The 13752-nt window shown below is 36.0% G+C and overlaps 3 protein-coding genes across 4 annotated transcripts in view; 1 reads left to right on the plus strand and 2 right to left on the minus strand.

Moving 5' to 3' along the window:
- Positions 1-13752, plus strand: part of LOC125812189 (mitochondrial thiamine diphosphate carrier 2-like) — a 252341-nt gene that overhangs the window by 145348 nt on the left and 93241 nt on the right. The gene's annotated exons all lie outside the window — the stretch shown is intronic.
- On the minus strand, positions 1428-4237 carry LOC125812180 (probable inactive receptor kinase At1g48480). Its single transcript, XM_049491699.1, has 2 exons — positions 2774-4237; positions 1428-2089 (listed from the first exon to the last, which is right to left on the minus strand). The coding sequence occupies exons 1-2, from the start codon at positions 4053-4055 to the stop codon at positions 1542-1544; spliced, it is 1830 nt and encodes a 609-aa protein (XP_049347656.1). The 5' UTR covers positions 4056-4237; the 3' UTR covers positions 1428-1541.
- LOC125812248 (putative F-box/LRR-repeat protein At3g59170) lies at positions 5963-7279 on the minus strand. The gene has a single exon (XM_049491769.1). It carries the CDS (start codon positions 7277-7279, stop codon positions 5963-5965), a length of 1317 nt encoding a protein of 438 aa, XP_049347726.1.

The following is a 13752-nucleotide window of genomic DNA, read 5'->3' on the forward strand; positions in this document are numbered from 1 at the left end:
AGTTACTTGAATGCATATTAAAAATGTACGTAAATCAGGTTCTCGTGAGCTTCATCGTAGAGTAATTTGGTTCGTTTTGATAAGTTGTTGAATAACTAGAGGCGTGAACCAGTCTGTCCCTTTGGGGACATCTGATATTAGAATTTTTCAATATATGATTCGGTTGGATAGATTGTTGTTGTTACAATAGACACTTATTTGTTCAAAGTGGTTTTAGGTTTATTACCTGAGATGTAAGTCCTGAAAGTTTTCCCAGTACAAGTTTTGACATTTTCTCATCGTTCTGGTGCTCGTTGAGGGATGATCAACCTTGCAAACCTGCTATGATTGAGTTGTGGATAGATTGTTACAATAGACGCTAATTTGGTCAAGTGGTTTTAGGTTTATTACTTTGACGCTAGCATCACAGAGTACATTGGTTCTTTGGGTGGCACGCTTGTTATTTTTACCCATATATACATAGAGCTTCGTGGAAGCTTGCATGTGGCATGGCACCTCCACGAGCCTTAATAAATCTGCCTCTGCCAGGAACTAGGGTTATGCATCATTCTGGTGTTCGTTGAACACGCTTGCCCTCAAGGATGATCAACCTTGCAAGCGTGTATCTGTGTGTGTGGCTGCAAATGCAATGGTTGAGTGCGAATATCTATGTACAAGGTGTGGGTTGACATGCCCGAGTGTTAAACGTGGTGGGTCAGGTGGTTAAGGATCCGGATCCATCGTCTTAAATGTGAAATTGAGCTGTTGAAGTTGCTTTAGACAAAAATGGCAATTGGGCCCAAGTGAGTTGTACTTGACTCTTGGGCTATTTTGGAAATGGTAATTAGACATCGTACCAATCGACTAAGTTACCACAAACACACACAATAATACAACCATAAGCGTTGAAAACATGAATAATTGATAGGAAAAAACAAAGAAAGAAACTACTGGGAGTTGCTCTATTTGTTTTCATTAATGGGAGTCAAATTAGCTAACCATAGTTGAAAAATAAGATATGTGATTTGAAATCATAAAGCTGTTGTTTCAAAATGAAAAGAAAGGGTTTAAAAGAGGCTCCTTATACCCTTTCTTTTCATTTTGAAACAACAGCTTCATGATTTCAAATTACATATCTTATTTTGCCTCGTGAAATCCATTACTTTATTTTGGCATTATGCTAATTTTTGTTTTTCCAATAAAGTAATGAGTTTCATGAGGCAAATTTAGGATTTCTAGAACATGGCGATAACTACTTTTAAAAAAAAAGAAAGTAAAAGATGCATTAAGTAGAAACTGATCTCTAATTCTCAAGGTAAATCACTCGGTATTTTGTATCAATATTCTAACTTTATTATAACATGAGAGGCAATAAATAATATTATATTAATTCAAAATATATATACATAAAATATCTAGTTTTATAGAGAGATCACATATTCACGTGCCCAATTTTTAAGGTATGAATTTGCCCCTCTTGTAGAACCAAGAAAGGAATAAAACCATGATTTTCACCTTCATTTGGACAAGAATGAGGGGGAAAGATCAAACATTAACAAAACTCACATAACAATTTCTTTGATCCTCCTGGTAGTGTCAGCCATAGGCGGCCGCCTTTCGGGGTGATGGGATGTACAAGAAATAGCAAGATGCAGCAATGAAACCATTTGCACTTCATCACAATTCTGAAAACTAATCAACTCAGGATCAAACACTTGTGTTGTCCCCCTCTCTTCAACTATACATTTCACCCATTTAGGCAGGTCAATTCCCTCGTCGTTGATGACACTACTAGGATTTTTACCCGTTAGGAGTTCCAACAGAATTGTGCCAAAGCTATAGACATCAGCTTTCTGGGAAACATTTCGAATATCTGTCACCTCAGGGGCGTAGTATCCAGTCATTTTGGAGTTCGATGTTGAGGAAATCAACTGTGTTATGCCAAATTCAGATAGATATGCATCGTAGTAGTGTGTGAGGAGGATGTTAGATGACTTGATGTTGCCATGAGTAACTTTAGGGCCTAGTGAATGGAGATATTCGATACCATTGGCAACTCCTAATGCAATTCTGCTCCTTATTACCCATGTCAATGCTTCTTGTCCTTCGCCTAACAAAATCAGAAAGGTTAAAACTAACTCATAGTAATAGTAATTGGTTAGAATACGAAATAATTAATACTAGTAAAATTCTATAGTTCGTTTTCATAACATTTAATAGAATGTGAGTTGATAGAAGGCCTATTCAACTAAATACTAATTAAGGAGGCTTTCCCTCTACACAGAAAGTTCTTGTTGTACGTCCCTTTCTCTCTAATAATATTACATGGGTCCTTCATTAGTTGTGATGTGAACATCAGTATACACAACATCAAAAATTATCTTTAGCCACTATTAATTTACGACAATAGCTTAATTGTTGTTAAGGAGTATATTTTTAGAGGTAATTACTAGTGGCTTTTACATTTTAACACTCTTTGTAAATGCCGCTAAGCCTATAGCGACAGTGGATCTGATAACAATTAACTAATGTAAAAGAGAACTACCAAATGGTCTTCTTCCTTTCCTCTGTTTTCATACCATCTCTTCCACATAATTTCAGTTTTCATAGCTAAAGCTAAAAAACAATTAACTAGAAGCTAATCTAATCTAAGCCAAGAATTTTAATTAAGTTGATTGACGCCCTAACCAAAACCAGAGAAAACAAACCAATTAGAACTACCAAAAGAAGTAAGTAACAAATATTATTATTAAAACAACAATAAGCTAAAGTTTAGTAGAAATAAGATACTTACCATGCAAAATAGCATACAAACTTGTAGGCATAGAATCATAAACAACAAGCTTTTCATCTCTTCCATAATAATATGCTCTAAGAGGCACCAAATTCCCATGACTAATTCCTCCCAATTCGTCCACTTTTCCCCTAAATTCCTCTTCTGAAACACAAACATTTCGCAACCTCTTCGCAACAACTTCAACATCTCTATCTAAATATGCTTTATAAGTAGTTCCAGTTAACCCTTTCCCCAAAACCTCCGCGGACGCCATCAATAAATCCTCCAAACTAAAAAGCTCAAAACTTTCCCCAAAAAACACCATCCCTTTTGTCCTATCATCACAAACTTTCCTCTTGCTATCTTTCCTCTCCGAATAAACATTTTCGATATCATGATTTTCTGTCACCATTGAATCATGAGGACTCGAAAGTACTTGATTTGGCGTAGGAGAGACGTTCACTTGACGGAAACTTTTTTTACTCCTATAAATTGATCTCACTAACATAAACAAAACTAATAGTAGTATGAAGAATCCGATAATCGAGCCAATTACTATTCCAGCTATTGCTCCACCGGAAAGTTTATCCGATTGATTGGTGAGGTTATTGTTTTCAGGACAAGGACTAAGAGTGAAAGCAGAGCCACAGAGTGAATTTCCGAGAAATGAAGAAGCTACGAATTGACCTAAACTCGAAGGGATCGAACCGGTTAATCTATTGAAAGACACATTGAATTCATTAAGCTGTGAGAGGTTTTTCAAATCAGGAAGTGAACCAGAGAAGTTGTTATTCTCCAAATACAGAGTTCTCATCCTAGTCAGATTGTTAAACGCGTCCGATATCTCACCAGAGAACCTGTTCCCTGAAAAACTCACGCGTATAAGATTGTTCAGATTGAAAAAAGTCGTTGGAATTGAACCAGAGAAGTCGTTGTTTTCCAAATTAAGTATGCGTAGCTCTGTACATGATCCTATGTCAGAAGGAAGAAGACCGGATAAAGAGTTACTCCGAAGGCTGAGAGTACGGAGTTCAGTTAAGTTTCCGATGGAATTTAAGGGTATCTCACCGGATAGACCATATCCGGGGAGACGGAGATCAATTACACGGTTGATTGTAGTATCACATTTGACACCTTGCCATAAACATGGGGTTGAATTGGTTGTGTTCCACCCAAGAGTGCGGCCTTTGAAGGCCGCACTGAGGTGGAGTAGAGCGGCTCTATCCGCGTTAAGGTCCGAAAAGATCCCGGAAATTAGAAGAGAAAGGAAAAGGAATGAAAGAAAATGACTAGAAGACATTTTTTTTTTTTTGTGGTTTGGAAGTGTGGACGTGTTGCTTAGTTTAATTATTTTTTTGTGTGGATTAATAACAGAAATTCATCAATAGGAAAATGACCATTGATTATTAAAGTCAATGGCGTCTACTTTATGAAGTCGTCAGTTTGGACTTGTTCAAGCTTTCTGGGATTACAAGGAATTTTCATTTTTGGGTGTTATTTATTATTTGAAAGTATTTTAGGTGTTAAATGGCAAAGTCATGGTATAAAAAGTTGATGTCAAGAAAATTTAGGTTTGAGTTTGAATTTTGGATTGGTTTACGAGAAGTCAAGAAAATTTACTATTTCCTCTTGTCTTCTAGGGAGTTCAACATTAGAAACTGAATTTAATAGACTAAGTGAGTTGATCATATAGGAAAAAAATAGTGCTAAAAATGGATTAGGGTTTTATTCCACCAAAAAAATGAAAAAAAGGTTCGAGGAGAATTAATCGTATAATTTATCGGCTACCATGCACGTATGAAAAATAGAAAATTATTTTAATAGAGTTATTCTTATTTATTCCGAAAATAATATAGTAGTTGAATTTGTATGTGAGGTTTAAAGGATATGTGAATTAAATTGATCGGGATGCGAAGCTATTAAATAAGAAGTGAGATGAGACAATTGAGTGTATTAAATAATATTGTAGCCTGTCGATAAGACATCCAATGATATATTTGGTGGAGATATTCCCAAAAAAGTTTGACGATTACAAAAAGCTGGTGAACAAGTAACGAAATTGGTAGAGAAAAATTGAAAGTATTCAGTCAAGGAATTCAATGATTTACAACACATTGGTTCTATAATTATATTTCGATCATGCGTCTTGTTTAGCTTTGTCTTTGCTGATTCTTACTACCTTCCACGTGTCATGATTTTATACATCCATATGTCTTGACTATTTTTACCCTATATATATATAGCATGTTCTCTAGATCAATTTTTTTCTCTATGAAACTATACTAGGTATCTTTGAATATAATTTTTGAGGTTGTCCAGTGGAAGTTCACAACAATTGAGAATTCAACGCATTTCCCTATTATTGTTCTCCCTCCGTATAAAGACGGTTACGCCTTGGAAATCTCTTTTCCTAATTATCAGATCAGAGAGATTGAGAGTTTGTGAAAATTACACAGAGATCCTAAATGAGGCTTGTTGTGTTGTGTATATAGACAAAGTAGTGAGTTGTGTTTATATTGAACTACACATGCCAGAGCTTCTGCATTGCTATTGGTCCACTTTAAAAGTTAGTTAGAGTTTTTTAGTTAGTTACAAGTTGTTTAGTGGAGTCATATTAGTTAGTATAATCCTCTTAGAGTTTTTTAGTATATAGTTTTTTAGAGTTTTTTAGTATAATACAAGTTGGTCTTAAATATGCTATGTGGAAATTAAAGTCAGAATTAAAGAGACGTTAAAAAAGAAAAGAAACATTCTATTTGAAAAGGACTAAAGTGAAAAGTAGGACAAACAAAGGAGGAAGCAATATATAGGTAAAAAAAAAGATGGAGCAGCATTGAACAAAATGATTTGTAATTAAATCATTGAAATGAAAAGAGTAGGTAAAGAATTATGAAACGAAACTGTCTCATAATTCAAACTGTCTATATAATTCAAAAAGGAAAAGAGATTTGTGACAAATCTACAACTACGTCTAATAAGTTAAATGAATAAGTGCATTCAATTTGCACTAGAATAAACTACATCACCAATATAATTCAAACGAAATTGCCTTCATCTCTGCCAGCTCTCCACTTTCGAGTTCCACACACCGATGCTCCAAGTCAAATTTAGTGACTTTTACTTCTTTTAATTGACTATATTTGTGACGCTTGATTTCATGACAAGGAGAATTCTTCATATATATTAAACGATCCATGAAACAAGATATCATTTCAATACTTGATTTTTCTTAGGATGACAACTCCATAGCAAAGCATCCACAAGTAGTGTTGGGCACTTGTCAGACGATTCTATACGTACAACTAAATCGTTCACTTTGGGGGTTGCAACTGTATGGTGCAGCACCAAATCTTTCAAGTTGATCTCACTGCATTCCTCAAAATTAAGGGAAACTAGAGACCAAGAGCTCGACTTTGATAGAAATTTCCTCAATTCACCAAACCATTCAGCATTCAAAATTTTCAAGCTATCGAGACATAATTGTGATTTCTTCAGTTGGCGACACCTTTTTGCAACTTTAAGCTCAGGAATTTGATCTTCATCATACTCGAGTGATACCAAATTTGGAGCATCAATCTCCTGTAATCCCTTGCAATTCTCAATCGCCAAGAACTTTACGGATGGACTCCCGCAGATTTTGAACCTTTCCAGCCTTGTAGAAACGTAATCTAATGTCAATCTCTCGAGGAATTGAGATGTAGAAATAAGGCACTGGAGAAATCCTTCAGATATCCTCATATCTATTAGCTGTAAAGATTTTAGATTTCGACATTCAACAATATCCAATACAGGGGAATCTTCCAGAAAACACCCAAAATAAGACAAGTGTTGTAGAGTCGGTGTCTGGATTGTAACACTCTGGTTCTTGCAGCAACTAATAGAGACTGACTTGATATTTTGAAGATTTCGCAGCTCAATCTTTGTCAATAAACGACAATGCTCAATGATAAAATCATCAATCAAGGGACAACAATTGAGCAGAGCTCGAAGCATGTTGTCGTCTAATCCAACCTCAGTTAGAGAAAGCTTTCTCAAAGAATGACAGCTTATCACTTGAGTAGTAGTAATAGACAATGAATGATCCAATATGAGATTACATCCCAACAGAACCAATTCTCTTAAAGATTTTGGTGCCAAGAATGTGAAAATAGGGAAAGGGTATGAAGGGAGAGAAACCTCACACGACAAATCTTTTACACCATTCTGAAGAGCAATGCCGAGCCACTTATCCATTTGAGGAAAAACAAAAGGACGATGAAGAGATAAAATTGTAACTGAAAGTTGAAATTTTTCAATAGGGATTTTTGTTTGCCTATATCTCTCCATGACTTGATCCACAATTTTCCTATCATGAATATTGTTGCCATGTTTTGAAGACAATAAGGTGAATTCCAAGTTGGGATGAGTTAACCAAGCTTGTAGCCATGTTTTGGAGACAAGGCTCAACTTGGCTGATTCTTGAAAACTAAGATAAGAGAGTTTTTTGTGAATAACGCATTCAGACAACACGTCCATACTAGTCATGACTGGAATTCGATACAGAGTCTATGAAATTATGTTGTATTTATAGAATGCAAATTGTGTAAGTCTTGAGAAACCCTTTCCTAGACAAAGTTGGTTAAGCTCTTCCTTTTTCGTTAAGTATCTTATAATTAAGAAAATTGTGGTTTCCAAAAATAGTTTTTTGGTATTATGCTTTGAGAAATTTTATAAATAGTAACTTTAACTTCTTTTTTTAATTGAATCTTGACCCAGTTAGGCCGGTTTTATATATGTAAACTACTAAAATTGTTAAAAACTAAAAATATCTGACCATTCCAAAAGTGGCCGCTCAATAAATTAACTAAATTAAACAAAAAAACAAGTAGCAAAAATAAATTGGAAACAAATTTCTTCTGGAAGGGTCCAAGAAACAAATAGTAACTTAAACTTGTTTTTTAGGTAAAACTGTTTTCTTCTTTTTCATCTAAAGCAAAAAATATTATATTGATTTATGTACTTAGTTAATAGTTATTTCGTTCATACAATTAGCCTAATATATGTTCTTTAACTACGTCTTTTTTCACTAAAGTCATGCTTTTGTTTTCTTTTGAATCCGAATAAACATCTTAATATTTAAATCTGTATTAAGATTTAAACTTCTAAATTTGAATGCGCATTTAAAATATTTAAGATATTGCATTAAGATCTAAATAGTTAAAATTGTCTATTTTTTCAACATTTTAATGTTTAAAAATTGCCTTTGTTTAAGGAATATAACTATAAATATAAATAAAATACTAAATTAATTAAATCAAAAGAAAAAGCAAAGAAAATAAAAATAATAAAGAAAATCAATAGAAAAAAGAGAGAAAACCCAATGTATGAAGGTAAAAAATTAAGAAAAAAAGATTTAAATACAAGGTAAACTATATATTTTTTAATTATGTATATTCACTTAGATTAAATATACAAGATAAAGAAAATAAGAAGATTTTATAATAAATATTTTAAAAAGGTTAAATAAACATATACACAAAAAAAACTCTAGAAATCTGAAAAATCCTTTAGTAATTTATTTAGGCTAATATAGTTTGATAAATAATAAATGAATATGTGAAAGAATCTCAAAGAACATCAAGAAACACTTTATAAAGGCAGCCAATTGTTTCTATTTTCAGTGAGTAATTTTTCTTTAATCTTACCTCTTGATTTCTTTTTCATCTTTGTTTTTTCTCTTAAAGTAAAATTTAAATGAAATAAAAAATGGAGTATGTATAGTTGATAGATATATGTCAGAACTACAGACTCGCCAAATTTAATTCTCATTATCGTCAAACTTCGTAGGATGATATGTGAAGACCATCATCGCCATTGTTAATGCTAGTTGTTATACCTTTATTTTTCACCCCGCACTTACAAGAAAAGACAAAAGTTTTGAAGAAACAAAAAAGAGTTTTCCAATTAATGTGATGTTTGAAAATAAATTATTTGTTATTCAGAGTCATCACTTGGAATTGAGTTTTGGTGTTCCAAGTTACCTTATATAAAGAATAAGTACGAGAAGCTTTTGAGAAAATAAGAGCAGATGGTTGTTCTGTCGTATTGTATTGTATTTATACATTTTGTACATATTGACATAAGTATAAGAGTCCTAATCTAATACCAATTCTAAAGGAAGAGTAATCCTTTGTTACAAAGAATGAGCTACGACAATTGAATTTAAAATTAACTACAATATTTGAATTCAAATAGGTGAGGAATCTCTAATAGCCTCCTGCAAGAACATGTTCTTGATCGAACCATGAGCTTGGATCTAAGGTTGAGGAACCGAGTTGTGCCAACAACTTTAGTAAAGATATTTGCTATTTGATTTTGAGATGAAACATAGCGAACCACCAAAGATTGATCTTCAACCATCTCTCGGACAAAGTGATAATTGATGCTTATCATGACCAACGACACTGACCTACGGTATGAGTGTCTACGATCGTCGATAATATAATAACCCAACCAAGGGTTGGGGTCGTGTCCCAAGGGAGCGGTTTTGAGAATTAATAACCAATTAGAATTTCATTCAAGTTAGTCGTAGTTAAAACATTTGCGATAAAAGACATTGTAAATTAAAGGGGGTGACACAAAAGTGTCAAATATCAAAAGGGGGTTTTGTAATAAGTATTAAAACAACAAAATAAACAAGAAAATCAAGTATGGGGTAAGGTTCTTGGGATGTGATCGCAATATAAGTTGAGATAAATTGTTGGGTACATGCTTTCAATAGGAAATTTGCAAGACAATAGTGACTAGGCTAAGCTTTAAATGGAAATAAGTTCCCTCTTGGGCAACTTACCCCGTTTCAAATGTGTTCCTCTCGGACATCATTTGCCGCATGAAGACCAGCCTACGTCTTACCTCACTCACTCTCTCGAGCTGAGTGTTAGAATATGGGACTAGGGCTCACCCTCTCGGGTTGAACCTCATGTCGACCCACTCCTTAGGCCATCAATCTAGTGATTTTGGTTTCGCGACCTCCCTCTCAGGCAAGCTAAAAACACATGGGTGACTTTGTATTTGCAACTACAAACCCTTTAGATTAAACCACAACCACTAGGTGAAATCACCATTAAAATACATCTAACCTATCAGCAAGCAAGACCCAATAAGAATATCAACCCATATTTGCTAAATCACACCCAAGAATGGGGGTTTTTAGCCACACATCAAGAAATAACAAATTACACCTAAAATGATAATGAAATCAAATGGGTATAAGAAATTAAACCTTGATTTAAGCAAATGAAGAAGAATGGATAAGACCCACTTCCAACTTGGGGAAGACAAATTCCTTCTTTCTTCAAGTCTTCCAAAATCCTCTCCAAACTTGAGAGAAAAATACCAGAAAGATAATCTAAAGTAAAAATTACAATAATGTTCAGATCCCTAAAAATAATAACTAAGGCTAGTATTTATGGTTTTCAGATTTAGTGCTGCGGCGGACTGATCAGCGAGGTTAGTAGGAATTGCCGATCGATTCGGCGATTCGCCCATCATCTGGTTCATCGCCTTCTGTGCTTGCCTACAACATCTCTGCGTCTTGGACCATTAGGTGATATTGTACTGTTTCGCGGAACTGTTCGGCGACGCGCCGACTGCTCCTTTTCATCACCAATTTGATCCTCTTTCTTCAGGGCTCCGCGTACTAGAACAAAGGTCGAAGTACGTCCCTTCAGCGATTCGCCAAGTATGTTTGGCGATGCTCAGGCTTCAGTTTCTTCGTTCTTTTCAGCCTCTTTGTTCCTTTTTGCGCCTAAGTGTCCATGCTTCCACTCAAACTTCAAATACTTGAAACTTAAGAGTTTTTTTATCAGATACTGGGATAAAAGAAGCATTTGAGGACACTAATTCTATTAAAATATAGCCCTAAATGAGACTAATTTGTGGACTCATCAATAATCAAGACGAATATGCTTTGATCGTTGATGGATGATAGGATTCCGAGATAAAAACTGTGCACTAAGATTATCACAAAGAACTATGGGAGCTGCAGTAAGAGGAGCATGTAGTTCACTGATAAGTTGTTGTACCTAGATTAATTCAGTAGTTGCCAAAGCTAAAGCATGATACTCAGCTTCAGTGCTTGAGCGGGCTACTGCCTTTTGTTTGCGAGAAGACCAACTGATCAAGTTACCTCCATAAAATAGTGCAAAACCATGTTGGGAGTGACTATCATCAAGGTCAGAGATCTAACCAGCATCCGAAAAGACTACTAGAGTAGAATCAGACATAGGTCGTAGGAAGAGGCCATTATGGAGGGATCTTTTCAAATATCGAAGTATGCGTTTCACAGCTGACCAATGAGAAATGTTGGGTGATTGCATAAATTGGCATACTCGATTGACTACGTAGGATATTTGTGGCCTAGTGATAGTTATAACATATTGAAGGGCACCAACAACACTACGATATAAATGAGCATCATGCAGAGGATCACCAAAAAGAATAAGTGAAGATCCAGGTTCAGTCAGACTAGAAATTGGCTTAGCATCAACCATGTTAGTGCGACGAAGTAAGTCGTGAATGTACTTGCCTTGAGATAAAATAATCCCATATGATGTTGGAGTTACCTCAACACTAAGAAAATAATTTAATGAACCAAGATCCTTGAGAGAGAACTGTTGATCAAGAGAGTGAATAAATGTAGTGATAAAATTACTATCACTGCCAATTATAATAAGGTCATCCACATAAACAAGAACATGTGTTGTGTGCTTAGAAGCTTGCTGCACAAAAGAAGATGAGTCAGATAAACAAGAGCAGAAACCAGTGGCGAGGAGAAAAACCTTTAACTTATTGAACCAAGCACGTGGTTCTTGCTTGAGGCCATATAAGGCCTTGTTCAATTTGCATACAAAATGTGGCCGGTAAGGATCAACGAATCCTTTTGGTTGCTCCATAAATACTTGTTCAGAGAGATCACTATTTAAGAATGCATTGTTAATGTCAAGTTGCCGAATGGGCCACTTATTTGTCACAACTAGAGACAAGATAAGCCGAATGGTTGTGGGCTTAACAACGGGACTAAATGTATCGAGTAATCAACAACCTCCCCTTGATTGGTTCTCATTCCAGATCCATTCAGCTGCTCGAAAACCTTTGGTTTATGTGATGCCTCATCTCCATTCGGCACAAAGCAGTGGGTTGCCAAGTGATGTTTTGACTAACCCCAAAAGTGAAGTTTAGGTGTTAACCCGCGTCCTGCCACAACGTTAACTAAGGCGTTGTTTGGGAGGCAACACAAAACCCTTAAATGTTTTAATTTTTTTTAGAAATAATGGTGTGTTGATGTTGTAGGTTTGGGTGTGGAAAGTGTTGATAGGTGCAGGTTGGCGAGAAAATGTTCCATTCAGCGCATCGCCGATTAGGTCGGCGATCCCGATGAAGACTATTGTTTGGCTCTTCACTTTGACTGAAGGTCCTATAAAACTCGACGAAGTAAGTAATAACTCGGCGTGTCGCTGAGTGGATAAACGGTTGCGACTAACGTCGCCGAACGGACGCGAACTAGATGGGTATTAATAGCCAAAGGTTTTAAAGTTTCGAAGTCTTCACTTTTACCCGATTTCAAACTTCGCAAATTCTCCCTTAGTAAGTATTTTCAATACTTTTGCATTCCAAGTATTTTGGTCGTCGATTTGCGCTTGGAGTTGGATTACATTGCCACCGAGCACTTCAAATATCATTTTAATCGGCAAATAAGGTTAGTTTTATGAACCCCGAACCTAATTTTTATTCATTTTCGTATGCAAATGATATTATCGTATTGTCATGTGCTTGGCCTCTCTGAGGAGATTAGATTGTTCAAATGCCTATTTTTATTCGAGAATCTTGCCCATTTTGTCTTGATTTTTGAAATCACGTATGCTTGTGTGTTGAAATGATTAAATTTTGTGTAGTTGCGCTTGCATTTTGTTTAGTTTGGCAAAACCGAGAGAAGTTTGAGTATTTCGGTGTGATGGGTGTTATAGATCTGAGCTTAATTTAACTAGTGCATAGTTTAATTTTTTTCTCGGAGGTTGCGGGGTTAAAGTCGAGAAGATAGGTTGGAAATAGGGACGTTGGGCCATTTGGCGAGCTGAGTCGAGCTCGCCAAACCACTCGGCGGTTTGCCTAATGAGCCTTTAATTTCATGCTACTCATGATATGGTTTTGTAGCTTTCGGCAAGAAGTCTTTGATCGCTAAAAGCATTCGGTGACTCGCCGAAAGTCCCTTTGATCGCCTTTTGTCTGCACCCCTGAACCTTTGTTGCACTGTATCTTTTGGCGGATAAAACCTTGTTCGCCGAAAGAAGTCGGCGACTCGCCGAAAGAATTTTCCCATCACCAACTTGTTAACATTCTTGAGCCAACTCCTATTGACGAGATCGGCCTAGCTCGCCAAAGAAACTTGGCGATTCGCCGATCTGTTCGACGAGTTTTTTTTGCAATTGTGTCCCTATGAATTTTATTTAGTTGTTCTAACTTCTTCTCAATTCTTTGCATAAATGGCTAGATATAATGCAGCGAGAAGAAGCAGGCCACCCCAAGGTAAAACAAAAGGGATTACAATCAACAAGGACGCAGCTGTATCCAGAAACAAGGTTGCTAAACTTTCCACAACTGGTGGGAAAGGCAAGGGCAAAGACAAGACCCTTGAAATATCAAATGCAAGCATTGACAGTGATGACTTTTATAGAAATGACCCCAACCAATCTAAAAGTGAAGGTGTGGGTTCTGATGAGGATGATTTGTTAATAGCACAGAGGGCTGAGAGGCGAACTAAGAAGTGGAATGATCCATTCAAGGTCAAGACTCCCCAGCCCACCACTACTACACCTCCAGTTCCAGAGCAGGCAATGGTATTAGCGCCTCCAGTACAAGGCCCTCCGCCTAAGTCAATGAATCGAAAGGCTAAGGGGCTGAGGACAATTTTGGAGGAAAAACATATGTCCATAGACGGGGTTATAGACAGGCATCCAACG

This window comes from Solanum verrucosum, unplaced genomic scaffold (assembly GCF_900185275.1).
Source record: "Solanum verrucosum unplaced genomic scaffold, falcon-dt-bn FXZP01000115.1, whole genome shotgun sequence".
NCBI lineage: Eukaryota > Viridiplantae > Streptophyta > Magnoliopsida > Solanales > Solanaceae > Solanum > Solanum verrucosum.

What these genes read in the sequence shown, in the direction of transcription:
- LOC125812180 (XM_049491699.1), bottom strand. Translation starts at nt 4,055, where the DNA reads ATGTCTTCTAGTCATTTTCTTTCATTCCTTTTCCTTTCTCTTCTAATT. An exon ending in TTTGTATGCTATTTTGCATG is followed by an intron (nt 2,090 to 2,773) that starts GTAAGTATCTTA and finishes TGATTTTGTTAG; the next exon opens with GCGAAGGACAAGAAGCATTG.
- LOC125812248 (XM_049491769.1), bottom strand. Translation starts at nt 7,279, where the DNA reads ATGACTAGTATGGACGTGTTGTCTGAATGCGTTATTCACAAAAAACTC.